Source organism: Notamacropus eugenii, chromosome 1 (assembly GCF_028372415.1).
Source record: "Notamacropus eugenii isolate mMacEug1 chromosome 1, mMacEug1.pri_v2, whole genome shotgun sequence".
Taxonomy (NCBI): Eukaryota; Metazoa; Chordata; class Mammalia; order Diprotodontia; family Macropodidae; genus Notamacropus; species Notamacropus eugenii.
Genome location: NC_092872.1, coordinates 429030886 through 429049453, shown reverse-complemented (window position 1 = coordinate 429049453; position 18568 = coordinate 429030886). Strand labels below are relative to the sequence as shown.

At 42.6% G+C, this 18568-nt stretch overlaps 1 protein-coding gene across 1 annotated transcript in view; it reads left to right on the top strand.

Moving 5' to 3' along the window:
• KIAA1755 (KIAA1755 ortholog) overlaps positions 1-18568 on the top strand; it is a 71587-nt gene that overhangs the window by 17355 nt on the left and 35664 nt on the right. Inside the window, exons 3-5 of the mRNA XM_072631564.1 lie at positions 5173-6607; positions 7899-8087; positions 14534-14657. Coding sequence (XP_072487665.1) covers positions 5173-6607; positions 7899-8087; positions 14534-14657 — 1748 coding nt within the window. The remainder of the gene's footprint in view (positions 1-5172; positions 6608-7898; positions 8088-14533; positions 14658-18568) is intronic.

Genomic DNA, 18568 nt, shown 5'->3' with positions numbered 1-18568 from the left:
GAGAATCAAGAAAAAGATGGTAATCAATAGTGTTAAAGGCTAAAGAGAAGTCAAGAAGGCTGAGGATTGAGAAAAGCCCATTAGATTTATCAACTGAAAGATTCTTAGTGACTTTGAGAGAGAAACATTGATTAATTAATGAGGTTGCAAGATTGTAGAGATTTAAGAAGAGAAAGGAAAGGAAATGGAGGCATGTATTTTAGATGGCCTTCTCAAGGAGCTCAAGCACATAAAGCATATTTCTGAGCCATTCTTTTTGAGTGACCTTCATATTTCAAAGCTGCTCTGCTGTCAGGAAGGAGAACAAGAAGACCATATAACCAAGAGAGATATGGCACAATAGCTAGTGGGGAAAAATGGATCAAAGGAATGTTTTTTGAGGACTAGGAGGACTAGGCAGATCTGAATAGGGATATAGTCAATATTCAGGGAAAGATTAAGGATAGGTGAGACAAGGGGGATGACAGGTGGGGGGGGGGCCGTAATCTGCTGAAGAAGGTGAGATGCCATGGCATCACTTGTACATGTTGAGGGGTTGGCCTTAGTGAGGAGAAATGATGCCTCTTCATGTGAGGCCAGAGTGAAAGAAGAGACAGTGGCAAAAAGCATCTGGGTGATGAAGATGACAAGAAGAGGTAGCTCTTGGCCAGTGGCCTCAGTAGGTAAAATATGAATTGAGGTTCTCAGCTGAGTGTGTAGGGATGGGGAGAGCCATGGCAGATTGGAGGAGAGATGGAAAGGATTGAAAGAGCCACTGTGGTGAGTGGGATAGTGAGTTAATTAGGCAAGTGCAAAAACATGCCTTGCAGCAATGAGGGCCCAGCTGAAGTTGTGTAACATCTATTTGTTGTGGATACAGCCATCACAATTACATTTCCCCTACCTCCTGCCCCTTGCTTCATTCAGTGGTATGTGTGTGTAGCAGCGAAGACAGCAGAAATCGAGAGTAATCCAAAGCTGAAGTTTGGCAGGGCAAGTTCCACAACATAAGATACTTAAGGGAACAGGACCATTTATTTAACTAGTACAGGAGGGGTAGCTTGGGAAAGAACTGAGGAGCTGAGACATTCAAGGTCACAGTGCAGATGAAGAACAAGGTTTGGGGTTACAAGGCAGAAGGAGAAGTGGAATGATAATGAATATAAACATATACATGCTGGGAGTGTGATCAGCTAGTCAATCAACAAGAATTTCTTAAGTACATTACTATGAGTAAGAATACTCTTTGTTGGGAATTCTGCCAAGAGCTATCTTGAGTTGGGAGGAATTCTCAGACTCTCAAATGATCTCAATAATGCAGATTACAACTCATCTATGCCTTCCCATCTTTTGCAATGCTTGTCCGTATCCTCCTGTGGGTACCCTGAGATGTTCAGGGCAGGTTTTGAGTTTTATAGGTTAGCCAACATGATTGATTGACAAGTGACCAATCAACAACAGGCAATGATAAAGACTCTAATTACCATATGGCACAGTAATAAACAGAAGAAGGATGGCTCTGCCCTTGCTGGTGGGAGCCAGGTGCTACCCCCATCCTACCCCCAACACCCTCTAGATTCATGTAAGAAGACCAAATTACAGTCACTCTTTCAGGGAAGGTAAGCCAGGGAGGAATGTTGTCATCACCATCATGAAGACAGAATAAGTGATCTTTGGAGTATTAAGACAAAGACAACAGCTCTTGCCAAAATAACCCTATAAGGCTCTCTCCCCTTCTGAGGTTGCCTGTAGGCAGATTACATAAAGCAGATTTCTGAGTCATTATTTTTGAGTGGCCTTCATATTTCAAAGCTGCTCTGCTGTCAGGAAGGAGAGCAAGAGAACCATATAACAAGGAGAGCATTCTGTAGGGGTGGAGAAACACAACTCTGAGAATGCTGCTCAGTCTTATCCAACTTTTCATGACCTCATTTGGGGGTTTTCTTGGCAAAGATACCAGAGTGGCTTGCTATTTCCTTCTCCAGCTCATTTTACAGATGAGGAAACCAAGTTAAACAGGGTTCAGTGACTTGCCCAGGATCACACAGCCAGTAAGTGTCTGAGGCTGGATTTGAATTCAGAAAGATGAGTCTTCTAACTCCAAGTCAAGTGCTCTATCCACTGCATCATTTAGCTGAACTGTTGAAGAGGACATTTTTAATTAAGGTCAGAAGTCAGATTGCAGAAGAAAAAAATGAAGAGATTGTGAGGAAAGGAAATAGAGGTATTTAGTGTAAACAGCTTTCTCAAAAAGTTTAGCTAGGAATGAGAAAAGGTAGAATCAAATGAGAGTTTTTAAGGATGTGGAAGACATGAACATGTTTTTAGGAATCAGGGAAAGAACCAGGAGAGAGGAAGAGATCAAAGAGAAAGAGAAAGTGGGAAAGATAATGAGAGCAATTTTCTTAAGAAGCCAAGAGGGGATGGGATCAAAGACACATGTAGAGGGGTTTGCCTTGAGATGGAGAAGCATCACCTCTTTATCAGAAACTGGAGTGGAGGATTAGAGGAAGATGTAAGATGTAGGATGAGGGAAGTTCCTTTCAAATGATCTCAGGTTTTTAGGTTAAGTAGGAGGTAAGGCCCTTATTGGAGAGGGGAAAGGGCTACCTTGGGAAGCTTGAGGAGAGATGAGAATTTTTGGAATGTCCATTGTGGAAAGTGGGACAGTAAATTAATTCAGTCCTATAACAGTGGAAGCAATGAATCAATCAGCAAGAATTTATTGTGTCTACTATGGGCCAAGCACTGTGATAGACACAAGAGATACATAGACAAAATTTAAATGATCCTTACCCTCAAGAAGTTTATATTCTACTATAAAGAAGTTGAGATGGCTGTGCCTTATATCTCTAGAAGTGAGCAAGTGATGTGGTCATATCCTGCATCACTAATAGAAGAGAAGATGGGATATAATGATGTCCTATATCAATAGGAATAGGGATTCTGTGAGAAAATATTGATGCTATTAATATTTTGATCTAAAATATTAAACATGAAATTATATATAAAATAAAATATTTATCACATATTGCTATTGGGAGATAAAAAATCCAGTTTAAAAAATTTTATTTTGACCCTAAATTTCCCTAAATCATTTTCATCATAGGGGATTCCCTGGACTGCATCCCCATCACTAGACCAAAATTTATGGGTTCCATTAAAACATTTCAAGTGCCAAAATATTTCCACTGTCAGATAAGTTTAGGAAATTCTGTTCTACAGAATAAAGTCCTAACTCTTTAGCCATGCATTCATAGGATAACATAGTATCCCAGATTCCCCTTATATGTGGGCCTTAAGAAAGGTATAGCAGGTTTGAGGCATTTTGTGGGTCAAGCATCCATTCAAATCCATAGTTTATGAGCCCTCACCAATATGTTTGTTTTTTTAAAAACATTGTTCATTTTCTTTTTTATTATGAACCTGACAAACATGAATAACCATTCTCAACACACATGAATGTTTCAGGGTAGAAAGAACAGAAAAGAGGATTGTGTGTAAAACTGGTAACTTGTATGCAGGTATTTGTAGGTGTATTTTTGATTTAACAAAATAATAACAAACTACCCTGCTTGTATATAGCCCCTGCTGATCTTCCTCTTGCTGTCTTGTGTGTATTTTTGCATATTTTGTGGAAGCTCTTTTCTTTTTTCTTTTGATGTTACTCTTACTACCTACCATTTCCCCCAAAAGAATTAGAAGCATTTCCTTGAAACAAGTAGAGTAGAGCAAAACCAATATACACAACCAGTGTATTTCCTTTACCACACCAACCAGGGGACCTAGTAGTTCGATTAAAAAACATAAAATATGTGATAAGGAAGATCCCCATCTCTTTCCCATCCCCATACATACAGGAGTGCCCTCTACCCTAGATTGCACACTGTCATTGGGTAAGAGGACACATGCACATGACCAGAGAAATCACATAGAGGGTCACACATTTAGGCACTATATTTGACCAAGGAATAACTTACAAAGAGGACAGCTAGGTAGTGCAGTGGATAGAGCACCAGTGCAGGAGTCAGGAGGACTTGAGTTCGAATCTCACCTCAGACACTTGACACTCACTAGCTGTGTGACCTTGGGCAAGCCACTTAACCCCAATTGCCTCATCCTGGGTCATCTCCAGTCATCCTGATGAATATCTGGTCACTGGATTCAGATGGCTCTGGAGGAGAAGTGAGGCTGGTGACCTGCACAGTCCTCCCTCACTCAAAACAAAGTCAAGTGTAAGTCATGCCATCATTTCTCTGATAGCATGATCTTCTCCAGCAACAAAGGATGAACACACAACTTACAAAGATACAGAGTTGCCAGTGTTCTCTGCTGATAGGGTCACCTTACTCTCTGTTGGGCATCTATACTGCTGTTGCCTCTGCTTTCACTAACCAATCTTCATCTGTAATGCAGCTTCTTTAGTTTGGAGCCCCAAGGGCTGTCTTTAGCTCTCTTATGATACAGACCTCAGCCAGCCATACCAAGTGGCTTCATAAAGAAGGTGTTGGACATCTTAAATCTACCTGGTGAATTCCTTAGAGTCTTTCTTAGTTGCCACTGTGGTTTGACTTAAAGCAATTAAATTACTTTACACACTTTTCCCCTTCCATGATGCCAGTTGTATCCTGTGAAATCACCACCCTGAGAACTTCATTAAGTCAGACTGGAGGTATAGCATGACTTCATTCTGTATTCCTGCCAGCAAAATTGCTGCTCAACCTCAATAGGATTTATAACTCGAAAGGGCCTCTGACATGTTTACTTTCATCATTTTATAGAGAAGGAAACCGAGACCTAGAGAGATTAAGTGATTTGCCTTTAGTCACATAGCTGATCAGTGTTAGAGTAGAAACTCAAACCCAGATCTCCTGATTCCTAGTTCAGTGCTCTATAGCACACAGCTTCTACAAACACTGTAAAAAAATGTGAGAAATCAATGAGGGCTGAAGTAGCCTTGAAAGGCTGAGCCTTGATGGATGGGCTTAAAGCAGATGCCAGGCAGGAAGAATAACATGGAAAAGGTATAAGAACCACTTCTCTAACCTGCCCCTTCTGTTCCCTGGGCAAGTAGACTGGGATTTGCCAATAGGTATTTGGAAGCCTTCTTCTAGAAAACAGTAGAAGGAATGAACCCCAGATTAGGGTTTCTTATTTCCTGCTTCACTGACTCTTGTTGTATTTTTTCTTCAGGCTCCATATTCACACTGCCTGTTCCTCCACACGGGTTGGCCCCTGTGCCTTGGGGAAAAGGTGGTGGTTCACCTTGCACCACTAAACCCCCTCTTATTACGTCAGGGAGACTTCTACCTACAGGCAGAGCCTCATGAAGAACAGTCTGTCTGCATCATGGTTAAATGCCTTTCCAAGGACCTGAGAAATGTGGAAGAAAGGCCAGTTCCTGAGTCATCATACCCAATTCTATTCACCAAGGAATGGCTAGAGAGGCTCAACCAAGACCTTGAGAGATGGCCCCTACATAGCTGCCTGGTGGCTACAGAAAAGGGGGTTTCTCCTGTGCCTTGGATAAAAATTACTGCCCCCAAATTTGTCAACAAACCCCAAACAGTGGTTGATCCTTCCCTCTCTCAAGTGTCTCTCCAGTTGGATGCACTAGATTTGAGCACCCCCAGAGGGATGCTCCAGACAATGTTCAGTAGCAACCCAAAGCCCCCTAGCACTGCTAGCTCTCAGCCGGTACTCAATAATAAAGATACAGGATCCTGGAGGCCCAACAGGAACAAGTATCCAGGACTCATCAAAGTGGAGCAAACAGGATCTTGGGAGAAATCTTGCATATTGACTTCCCCTAGCATGGACGAGATGATCAGCCAGAACCTTGAGGGGGATTATGTGGATCTCCTCAAGATTTCCAAAGAGAGGAGAGGGTGTTCTTCACATATGTCAACAGTGAATCCCAATGAGTCCCTTTCTTCAGACACCAAAGAACCATTGGAGAATCAGATGGTATCTCCTACCCAGAAGATGTCATCTCCATCAGTGGTCAATGGGACCTCTTCTTTCACATCAGAGTCTGAGAAATGGACTTGTGGGAAACCAGAGAGTTCTGAGGATGGGCCCTGTACACCATGCTTGAGGAGAAAGCTCAATGGATCTTCTCAGTTCCAGAATTCAAGATGTCGTTACCGTGAGTCCTACTTGGCTGCTCTTCAGAACCCAGTGAGCTTCAGTTCTGGTCCAATGACTGCCATTAAAGAAGAATCAGATAGTTCAAAAAATGAACAAACTTTGGAACCTGCAGCTGGAAAGCATTTGAATAACTCTCAGCTCAGAAGTAGCCCCAGCCAGGGTTCCTCTCCTGAACTTCATGTAGCCTGTGCTCACAAAATGGTACACCAGGAAAGCAGAACGGAAGAGACAGGCCTACAAGGGTACCTAAAACTTCTCAGGTCCCCAGCTGGTTCTGGTAGAATTCTCTCTAGGTCAGGGTCCCCCACAACCAACCAGAAATTCTCATTCCTGAAAGGACAGAAACAATCCCCTTCACAGGATTCTTCTGCCCCAGAGAAAGTCACACACCTGCATAACGGACCCTGGAAAATCATGTCTTCTATTTACTCCCCCAAAATGAGCAGAGCAAAATCCTCGGGGAAAGGTCATACTACATGTAAGTAACTCCATGGGACCATGGGAGGCAGGGAGGGGATTTTATAATAGCCTTTCTTGAAAGAAAGACACTATCGTTCCTAGTGTACAGATTATTTAGTACTGAAAGGAACCTTAAGGGTCCTCCGCTCACAACCCCTCTCTTTACAGATGAGAAAAATGAAGGTCAGAGTTAGAAATATTACTTGGCCAGGGGTACACAGGTAATAGCTGATACTTACATAGCATTATTTCATTTGAACCTCGCAATAACTTTGGCTATAGTGGAAAGAGCACTGTATATGTAGAGTCCAAGCACTTGTGTTCAAATCTCGGCTTTGCCACTTACTACCTGTGTGACCTTGGCCAAGTCCCATTGCCTCACCTAGCCTTAGTTCCTTCATCTGTATGGGGAAAGGGAGAGAATAAATATTTATCAAGTGTCTCCTGTGTGACAAGCACTATCCTAAGCACCTTACAAATATGACCTCATCTGATCCTCACAACAACATGGGGAGATCAATGCTATCATAACCCCGTTTTCCGTTGAGGAAACTGAAATGAACAGTGGCTAAGAGACTTGCCCAAGATCACATAGTTAGAAAATACTTAAGGCTGGATTTGAACTCAGCTCGTCCTTTGTTTCTGACTTCTGTAAGATGAAAGGGTTGGACTATCTGACCTCTGAAGTTACTTCCAGCTGCAAACCTATGATCCTACTGTGAGATCTGTTTTACAGATGAGAAATCCGAGGTTCGGAGAAGTTAACGTGACTTGCTTATAGCCCCCACCTAGTACGTGTCAGAGACAAGCTTAGAGCCCAGATCTTTCTGACTCCAAGTTCATCATTCTATCTACTGGACCACACTGCCTCAATACAAAGTGAAAGCAAGTGGATTGGAACCTAGAGCCCTGGGTTCCAAATCTAATACACTACAGCACACTGGACATGATAAGGACTGAATTCAGTGGTGAAGAATTCAGTACTTTGAGAAGTCCAAAGCTCTGACTAGAGGTAAAGGATGGTATAAAATTAATTAGCCTCTCAAAAAGCTGCATTTATCAAACCATGCTGCCCTCTAGAGGCACAGGGCACCCATGCAGTTATTTTCTTCAGCATCTAGGCACATAAAAATAAAAAAAAAAACCCAGAGACCAATACCTACTTGCTAAAGTAGTTTCCTGATGTTCCCTTAAAATTCATGCCCACCCATTTGTTAGGAAAAAGCGAAATTTCCTCTTTGAAGAAGCCACCTACTCTGACACACTCCTTAGAAAACTTCATGGTTTTTTTTTTCTTTTCTTTCACATAGCTGGCTCCAGTCAGACCAAAACATCTGTCCAGGAAGACTCTTCCACCCAGGATTTCGGTGCTAAAGCCGGTTTGAATATGGACCTCTCAGAAAGAGATTGTGCACTTTTAGAGACCCTCTCTGAACAGCCGCTCCATGCCTGGGATCTGAAGGCTGAGATCTTCCTCTCAGGGATAGCTTGCTTGCCAGGTACTGCTCCAGTCACTGGGGTAGGCGAGGGAAGTGGAGGATGGGAGTGGGAACCATTCATTGACCTCTCCATGCCTCCAAGAAGCCTCTCCATGCCTAAAACATACTCCCTTTCTACCTCTGTTATAATTCTTTCCCTTCTTCAAGGTCCACCCCAGGTCCTATGTCTCATAGGATCAGGAATCTAGGGACTGCAGAGTCTTTTCACAGATGAGGAGACTGAGTCAAGCTAAGTGATTTTATTTTACAGATGAGGAATCTTAAGTGATTTCTCCTTGGAGACTTCTCTGATGTTTCTTAGGTGAGAGTTGCCTCCTCAAGTATCCCAGACCACTTTATATAGATTTTTTTCATTCCCCTACCCACATTTCCTCTCTGTTATATTTATAGGGACTGCGGGACCTTTCCTGTTTCATCTGGATGCTCTTAGCATCTACCACAAGGCCTGGCAGATAGTAGTAGAGGTTTATATTGTTAGAATTGAGTTATTAGATTAAGATCCGTTATCGCTAAGATTTATAGAGTCTTAGGCCTGAGTGAGGTCTCTGACTACTCTTTGGACCAGTAGTTTTCAAAATATGGTCCTTAAATTCCAAGGAGTACTCAAAACTCTTTCAGATTGTCTGGAGGGACAAAACTATTTTTATAATAGAACTAAGATATTTTTGCCTATTAAAATACTCTTCCTTTTTCCAACTATATATGTGAGATTGGATTTTCCTCACATACTTCATGCAAATTAACCTATCACAACAGGATAGATGCAGAAACAGATGTGAGAATCCAGCTGTCTCCTATTAAGTCAAACATTAGATTTGCAAAAATATGTAAAACAATGCCACTTTTCTCACTATTATTTTTATTTTGGAAAATACGGTTATTTTCTTCATTTAAAATATGTTGTTTCTATAAGCATGTCATCAATAAATCTATTATTTTCAAATGAAATAATAAATATTTTTAAATATCAGTTTTAATTGCTAATATTGTAAATACTAATAGATATAGCTTACATAAACAAAAGTTCTTTGGAGGTCTCAATAGTTTTTAAGAATGTGAAAAAGTCTTGAGACTGAAAAGTTTCAGAACTGCTGCTCTAGACCTTCTCCCTTTTTCCACAGACTGAATTGCCTGCTCTATTTCTGCACTCCTTCACTGAAGGACATGGTCTTCTTCTTTAATTTACCAAGGGGGCATTAGTTACCAGACTGAGCACTGGGTTTGGTGCTAGGAAGTTCACAATCCTGTCCCCAAAACTGTTTTCAGTCATCATAGTCTGCCTGCTTTGTAGAACTTTGCCTTTTGAATGTTTGTAATGAGAAGGTGACCTCCGTGAAAGGAAGGACTTTGTATCTCTGGCATATAGTAGGTTCTTAATAACTGCTTGTTGGTTTGTTGACTGATCAGAAACCTCCAGCAATGCTAAATGGATATGTCACAGAATATCAAGTTCTTAGAAGAATTACAAAATCAAAAGATCCTAGATTTAGATTGGAAGAGAACTTTGAGATCATTCTAGTCCAACCTCTCCATCTTCCAGATGAGGAATCTGAGACCTTGGGAGTTTAAGTGATTTACCCAAGGTCATATAAGGAATGTTAGAGGCAGGATTTGAACCTAAGTCATCTGATTCCAAATCCAGCACCTTTTTCTACTGTGCCATTCCCCAAAACCAAAGTGAAATGACCAACAGTAATAAGAGCTGGCATTTGAGTGATGCTTTTAAGGTTTTCAAAGTGCTTTAGACATGTTGTCCCATCCGATCCTCACTATAATACTGTGAAGGACAGCTAGACGGATAAGGCAGAGCACTGGGCCTGAAGTCAGGAGACCTGAGTTCCAATCTGGCTTCTCAATACTGTGACCCTGAGCAAGTCACTTAAGCGTTTGCCTCAGTTTCCTCATCTGGAAAAATGAGCCAGAGAAGGAAATAGCAAATCTCTCCAATATCTCTGCCAAGAAAACCCAAATGGGCTCACAAAGAGTCAGACATAACTGAAGAAGAACAATAATACTGTGAGGTAGAGGGCTATTATTATTCCCAGTTCACAGATGAAGAAACTGAGGCACAGGAAAGCCATATGACCAGCCCAGAATCACTTCGCTAATAAGTGTCTGAGGCAAGATCTGATTCTAAGTACAAGTCTAACACTCTTTACACTATGCCAGGCTGACTTACAAATGAATAACCCAAAGAGTTAGTTGCTAAAGCATGTTACAGATATGATGTGAGGGAAGGAAGGGAGGGAGGGAGGGAAGAAGGAAGGAAGGGAAGGAAGGAAGGAAGGAAGGAAGGAAGGAAGGAAGGAAGGAAGGAAGGAAGGAAGGAAGGGAAAAAAGAGAGAAGGAAAGAGAGGCTTCATAGTATAGTGGAATGAGTATTGACCTTGGAGAGGAGGAGCACCAGCTGGGTGCTCATGGCAAGTCTCCCCTAATCTGTAGGAGTAAAGCATTGGCCTAAATGATGCCTCCAGTCCCTTCTGCCTAGCCCCTTCTTTACTCTAAGGTGAGATGTTGCAGAGACAAGAGCCCTGGAGTTGAGGTCAGGAGGCATGGGGCATGGTCCTAATTCTGCTGCTTACTCTGTGTGTGACCCTGTACAATCAATCAACGAGCATTTACTAAATCACTCCAGGCCAAGCACTGTGTACTGCATGAGTCCTTTACCCCATATGAGCCCCATTTTCCTAATCTACAAAATGGAAATAATAATCCTTTTACTAGCTGCCTCCCAGGGCTATACTGAGGAAAACTCTTCATAAATCTTAAAGGACTTTAGAAATGTAGTCACTGCCACCCTGATGGTCTGTGTTCTCAGGTTCTTTTCAGCTCTGACATTCTGTTTTGTAGCCAGCTAGGGGTCATGATGTATATAGTATGTTGATTGTTGAACTCAGAAAGACCTAAGTTCAAATCCTTCCCCAGACACTGATTAGCTATGTGACGCTAGATCTTGACCTCTCCAAACCTTAGTTTTAGTTTCCTTCTCTGGGGATAATAATAGGACCTACATCCCAGGACTTCTGTGAAGATCAGATGAGGTAATATTTGTAAGGCACTTTGCAAACCTCAAAGCACTTTAGAGATACTGACAAGTATTATTGTTCTAAGGTTCTTTCTAGCTCTGACATTCTGTGATTCAAAAGTTTGGTTATTATTTTTTAGGGGAGGAGAGTGGAGAGAGTTCCAGAGTGAGGGTCAGGTAACCCTGCCATAGTCCCTATTTAAGAGGGCCAACAGTGTGGAGGGGAGCTGGGCCAAGAAGGCCAAGGGCAGCCTACAAAGGTCAGGGCCTGACAGCAGTTTTGCTGGCTGAACAGATGGGGTGTTGATGGCTTCCAAGCTGAACACCTCATGACAGGGAGGATAATGGGAACAGACGCTGCAGTCTTCCCGAGAACAGGAAATTACATGACATGAATCTCATGACTGAAAATCTGCAAGTATAAATATAGAAAGCAGGGCCCGTAAATTGCTCCTTCTCCCTCCCCAATGTCCCCCCACACCACACCTCCCCTGATCCTTCCCAGGCCATCACACGGCTGCAGACAGAGCTGGTTTTTATTCTCTGCCTGCCTTGAATACAAAGTCCCCAGAGGAGAAGATGTCAGGCTTTTTTAGCTTGGTTGCTGGTAGCCATCTTCAAAGAATACGGTACCCCAACTTGGTCCTCAAGGAGGCCTTCCTTCAGTTCAATTCAGCAAAGTTTATTAAATGCAGAGCACTTATTAAATTTATTAAGCTCCTGTATAAAGAACACTGTGTTCAGTGCTGGGAGAGAGAAAACATTTAGATAAGAAACAGATCCTGCCTTCACAAAGCTCACATTTATGCTGATACCATGAACATAAATGACTATAATATATAATATAAATACTAGTATATATAGATATGTATCAATTAACATGGTAAATATATTAGCAAGGTCAGAGTACAATGTAGGACAGCTAGGTGGCACAGTGCTGGACTTGGAGTCAGGAAGACTCTTCTTCCTGAGTTCAAATATGGCCTCAGACTTACTAGCTGTGTGACCTTGGCCAAAGCTCTTACCCTTTTGCCTCAGTTTCCTTATCTGTAAAATGAACTGGAGAAGGAAATGACAAACCACTCCAGTATCTTTGCAAAGAAAACCCCAAATGGGGTCATGGAGAGTCAAACAAGACTGAACAGTAAGTCAGCAATAATAACCAAGTACAATGTAAAGTCCAAGAAGGAAGATCATTGGGGTAAATGAATGAATGATTTTGTAAAAAATTATGAAGTTCTTGCTTTGTTCAAAGCACTGGGAATAAAAATGGGAACATAAGACTGTCCCTACCCTCAAGGTGCTCCTATTCCAGTGGAGGAGCTAACACATGAGAAGGTTTCAGCTGGCAGTTAGATGACAAATCATAGGGTAATATCTCTTCTTTAAAGTGATTTCCAATGATAAAATCATATCGGTTTCCGAAGTGGAGCCATTTCAGAGTGCCAAACACTGATGACAAAAACCTTCTTCTCTAGCTCCTCATAGCTGTAGCTGTAGCCCCTGCAGGAGCAACTACTATGCTCCATCTCTCTCCACAGGGCTTGCTTTCCAGGATGATGACTGGGATGATTGGACTGGAAGCATCGCTATTCCCAAGGTTCTTGGGTTCTAGGTCCTGGGCTGCCTCCTTCGAGGTCTAAGGGGAAGTGGTGGTCAAGGTGGTGGTGGTTCTGCTTGCCTGGCAAATGCTGCCTCCTTCCTCTCTCTCAGGGTGTACTACTGCTCTAGCTAGGCTGGCTTGCCTGCCCTATAAGTGGCAATTAGTTGATAAGTAGTAGAGATGGCTTGTCCCTTTTCCCTGATTACTACCTCCCCTCAGACCTTGATAGACATAGCCTAAGACTTGGAAACTAAGAACCTTGGGAATAGCGATACTTCTATCCCACTGACCCTAGCCATCACTCCAGGGAAGCAAACCCTTTGCAAAGCCACCTCCCCAGATGATGCTCTGAGGCCAAGAGTAGAAGCAGAAGCAGTGGTCTGCGTGATGTTGAGAGGGAGGAATAGAGATCCAGGAAAGTTTGGTGGAAAAGGTAGCAGATTTTGTTAAAACAGCCAAGTAGGAATTCAACAAGCTAAGAGCAAGGATGTAGGATTTTAATAATTTTAAGATCATAAGACCTGGAAGAGATTTGAGGCCATCTAGTCCAACTCCTTACTTTACAAATAAGGAAACTGAGGCCCAGGCAGGTTGAATGACTTGTCTAAGGTCACACAAATAATATCAGGGGTGGAACCCAAATCCAGGTGCTTTGAATCTTGGGCCAGTGCTCTATACCACACTGTCTCCCTTTCTAGGCAAGGAAACTGGCAGGGAAAGCACAGGCTGTGCTGGGGAGATAGAAAAGAGTCTATTGTGGCTGGAATATAGATGAGGCTGAAGGCAGTGTCAGACTGAGGATGACCTTAAACTCTCAAAATAAAAGTGTTTGGAATTCACTCAGTAGATAATAGGGAGCCGTTGGAGCTCAGTGTTTAGGGGAGGTGATTCTGTTACCTTGTGAAGCATGTAATAGAATAGGAAGAGGGCAAAAGTAGGAAGACCTATAAGGAGACAAGAAATGAAATCAATATGAGTTGGCAATTGATTCAGTTCAGTTTTACCAGCATTTATTAAGGAGTCATTAAGTGTGGAAACACACAAAGACCAAACTGAAAAATCATCCTTGAGATGCTCTTATTGCATTGATGGGATCTTAGTGGTCAGCTGAAACAATTCTCTGTTCAGCCATTCAACAAGTATTTCCCAAACATTTGCAATCTGCTCAGTGTTGATACATGGGATACAAGATTCTCCCATGATCTAGAACGGAATCCAAGGATGCCATGGTCCAGTAAAGGACTGACATAGGGACACAGATCTTCACAATACAAGGTGAAGGATGATGAGGCTTATATGAGAGATACAAATTACTGTGGTATTTCAGACAGTAGATGGAGAGATCATATCTGTTTGCTAGATCAGGAACTGCTTGGTCATATCCTTTGAGACTGTTTTCTTCAGTAGTGATAGACTTACACTGATTCATTCATACTCTATCAGTCTATAACTATGGGCCAGGAGTGAAATGAACTCCCCTTTTTAGTAATTAACCCCCTATCCCAAGTTTCAAAATCATTTGGTGTCCTGGAACAATATGAAGCTAAGTGTATTTCCAGTCTGAGATCAACACATCCCTAAGGTTTCATTCCATATCTGCCACTTATTGCCTGAGTGACCTTGGGCAAATCATTCAACTTCTCTGGGCCTCAGTTTCCTCATTTGTGAAATAGAGAAGGGGGGTGGATTAAATGCTCTCTAGTATCTCTTCCAGTACTAAATCTAGAATCCTATGATCCTAAGACTTTGGTCTCCTTAGAAAAGCTCTCCAACCAGACAAACTCAAAACTACCTCTATTTTGACCTCTTCTGGTCCAGGTAGCCAAGACAAGACAGGGAGGCGTCTGCTCCAGGTGACTACAAGAGGCTCAGCGTGGGATGCACCATGGTGCTCAGCTAGAGAGCTCACCAAGCTCCTCATCTACTTGTGCTCCATCCCCAGGTAAGGCAATGAGTGATATCTATAAGTCAGGCAACAACACTGGTCAAAGCCAGATTATCACCCAACAGTTCAATAACAGGGTGAGAACTAGAAGCCAGATGGGCCTCTTGGCTTCTTCCCACTTCCCCCCACATATATTTGAAATGACCCTGATCTGAATCAGAAGCCCTGGGTTCAAATTGTCCCTTAACTTCTTATTTCATCTGGGACTCAGTTTTCCCATGTGTAAAATGGGAATAATCATATTGAGATCTTAGAACCATGAAATCTCAGAGTTGAAAGAGGCCTCAGAGGTCAACCCCTAAACTGGGCAAAATCTACTTTACCACCTACCTAGGATGTTAATAAGCTTTTAGTTGGGAAAATGAGGGGCCTCCTGTAACAGCCCTCTCTACTTTGCGGCTATGATACAGATTTCTTTGTGTCAAGAGCAAATTTGCCTGTTTTTAACTTCTATCCACTGCCTGTCTGGAACCAAAAAGACAAATCTATGCCCTCTTCCACATGATAGGCCTTCAAATATTTGAAAACAGTTTTCTTGCACCCTCCCTAATGACCCCCTGGTAGTTTCCCTATCCTAATAAATGAAGAAGCCCCAAGGAAGCTCAACACCATTGAAAGCTCAAAACCCCACCAAAGTAAGGCCAGCAATTATGGTCAAAAGTCCCTTTTCTTACCAACCAGATACTCCCTAGGAGTCTTCCTTCCCTGACTCACAGTACTAGTCCCCAGGTCCAGACTCCTTGCTTCCTTCCCGCAATACTGAGTCCTCCTATGAAAACCCACCAGTATGTTACTGGTTGATAAGGATGCCCCATTGCCTGCAGGGCCCTAGTGGGGTCCACCCAATTCCACCAGGGTCCCAGTGGACCAGACTTATCTCCATCATCTTCCCCGACTGCCCTTTGTATTTTAAGTATGTCCTTTCAAAGAAACTGCCTCGCTTTACTGTTTTGGGTGATTCATGTTTCCCTTTATGGGATTTTGGCATCCCAAGCCTTCCTAGGTCTACACTGAGACCACCTGCCTTCTCCACTTCCCTCCCCCCAAGCCTCAGCTGAGATTCCTTTAATGGATACTTTAAGTAAGACCTTTTGGTGCTCTCCATCTTACTCCCAATATCTGGACCCAGAGGTGGCAGCCAGGCTGGAACTCAGTACTGACCAGGGCACCAGGATCAAAGCAAGCATAGCATGGCCCCCTACTCCTGGATGCTACCCAACCAACACTGCAGGCAATATCGTAACAAACAAATGAAATAATGCATGCCAGTGCCCATCATGTCCCTACAAATATGATCATGACTGTAGAGAAGATAGGGCCTGAATGAAGAGGTCCTCAAAAGCCAGGGAGGGGTTTTTGACCTTGATGCCATAGGCCAATCAGTGGCTTCCATGACAGAAGTTGCTTTGGGGGGCCCAATGGGGAATGGAGCAAAGGGACTTTAGAACTTAGACTATACCATGTCAAAGATGAAAGAGACCTTAGAAGTCACTTAGTCTAATCTCCTCAATTGACATTAGGGGAAAATGAGACCCAGAGAGGGGAAATATCTTATCCAAGGTCACACAATGAATTGTACTGAACCAGTTGTCCCAGGCCTAGTCACAAGGTCCATTGCCTCTGGCTAGGCATTTTTGCTGGGAGACTTAGGCAGGAGCTGGCAGGTTCCAAGAGGACATGGAAACACTCCAGGCTAATAAGCTTTGCTTCTGCAATCAGCTATTTGGAGCAGGGAGCTGGTGGGAAGAGGAGGGGGATGGTATAATCCATGAGTCTGGACCTTGTCCAGAAAGAGGCTGCTGCCATCTGCTGGACTTTGAAATCACTTCATCCAGCTTGGCAAAGAAAGGGGATTTTTACCCCAGCCTGAGGCTGTCCTGTGTTGGGCCAGGGGCAAAGGTAGGGGTAACCTGGATTAAAGCCCCATGCTGCTCCTTTCCCAACTCCTATCTGCAAAGCGGAACATTCATATCCCCAGCCACCCATCCCATGGGGTAAATGTTCCCCTTAGGCATTCTGTGTATTTGACCTGGCACAGGTCTCCTTCCCCCTGGCCAGGATGAACATCAGTGTGTCCCCAGGTCCCCATTCCTACCTAGTCAAACATCACTGACCTGTACTGGTCAGCCTGTGTGCTATGTACATCAGGTAATGGGTGCCAGTTGTATTAATGTTTTCTCCTATCTAGGTGACATATTTGTATGTTAACTGAACCTTTTCATTCCTTAACCCATCAAAGTGATTCTCATGGTGAATTTTAAGCAGGGCAGGTTGGTGGGAGAGGGATTTCTGGACAGGGATCTTTTCAGTGCCTCTCACATCATCTTATATAGACATTAGCAGAGTTATAAGAACTCCTCCAAGTGAACCTTCACTCCAAGAAATGAGCTCAGGGATGAAGGGCATGTGGTGTAAGATCCTTCAGCTAGAAGTTAGGAGACTGATGCTTCAGTCTTGACTTTGATGCTAAATCACTGGATGACTTTAGACTAGTCACTTTCTTCTTTGTGCCTCAGTTTCCTCTATCTGATCTTCAAGCTCTGGTGATCTATGATCTATTAAAGACACAGCCAAACCCTTTCCTAGGTTCTACAGCTAGTGCCATGGACACAGGAGAGCAGGCTTTACCTACCAGAAACGGGATCAAGGAGGACTCAGCAGCAGCGTGCTAAACCATAGTTTTCCCAAAGTGGGCGACACCACCTCCTAGGGGACACTGAATTGATCCGGGGGGTTAGTAGTAGCCTCAGGTGCATTTGGGGGGAAATTGAGTAAAAATAAGGGGGCAGTGGAAGCATAAGGAAAGAAGAAAAGAAAAAATTGAAAAATCATTTGTACATGCTTCATCTGTTGTGTAACAGAGTTAAAGTTATAGTGATTACATTATTTTCCAAATAAACACACAATATGCAAGTTATAACTGATCAGTGGTCAAGTCCACCAACAGGTCTTAACAAGCAAGTGTTGGCAGGCAAGTGTATCACACATTTTTGGAAAGTCCAGCATACATCAACAGGAATATGTGTGTGTAATGACATGATTACAATACTATATGGTTACATGATGCAATATTGCATCATCAAAATTTCATTGCAGGAAAAAACTCACAAATTTACAATAAATTATTAAATTTAAAATGTGTCATTTTAAAAACATATTTATATATTTTTGAAATGACACAATTTTTTTAAAAAACCATTAAGGGGTTAAAGAAAGTAGATTTCCAAGGGGCACTGAGTAATTTTTTTAAAAGGGAAGTAGACCAAATAAGTTTGGTAATCTCTGTGCAGTTCCTTTCTCATGAATGGATATTTGTCTCCATCCTCCCCCCTGGATTGTTTAAGCTTCCATAGGTCATCAGTTGGGCCCCAAATGCTTGTTGCAAATAGAAATAATTTGTCTAGGCTACATGTACCTTATGTCGTATGTCAGTGTATGTGTGTATATGTGTGCATGGTTGAGTTTGCTTTTGTGTTTGTCTGCGTATCTCTGCAGGTCCCTGTCAGTGTGTGTCTGTGTGTAGGCATGTGCAGCTATCTCGTTCACTGCATGTGTCTCTGGGCATAAACTCCTTGAAAGCAGAATTCCTGTTGTGTCTGCTTCTGGCTCTTCAGTGGCTTAATAAATGAGCATTGAATGGAATTGGATTAAATTGTACATGCAAGTCTGTACATACTTGTTATCTATCTGTATGTCAGTGGGCACAAGAGAGTGTGCTCTAATGTATGTGCCTCTGAAGGTTTAGTTTTGTGTGCATATATGTACACACACATGTTTCTGGGTCAGCATATGCGCTTCTGTATATCCATGTTTCTGTGTAAACATGTGGTAATGAGATTTTTCTCTTCAAAGAAGAATTCCCAAGGTATCCCATAGGCCCTGGCATCTGGTTCTATTTACCAAAGTAT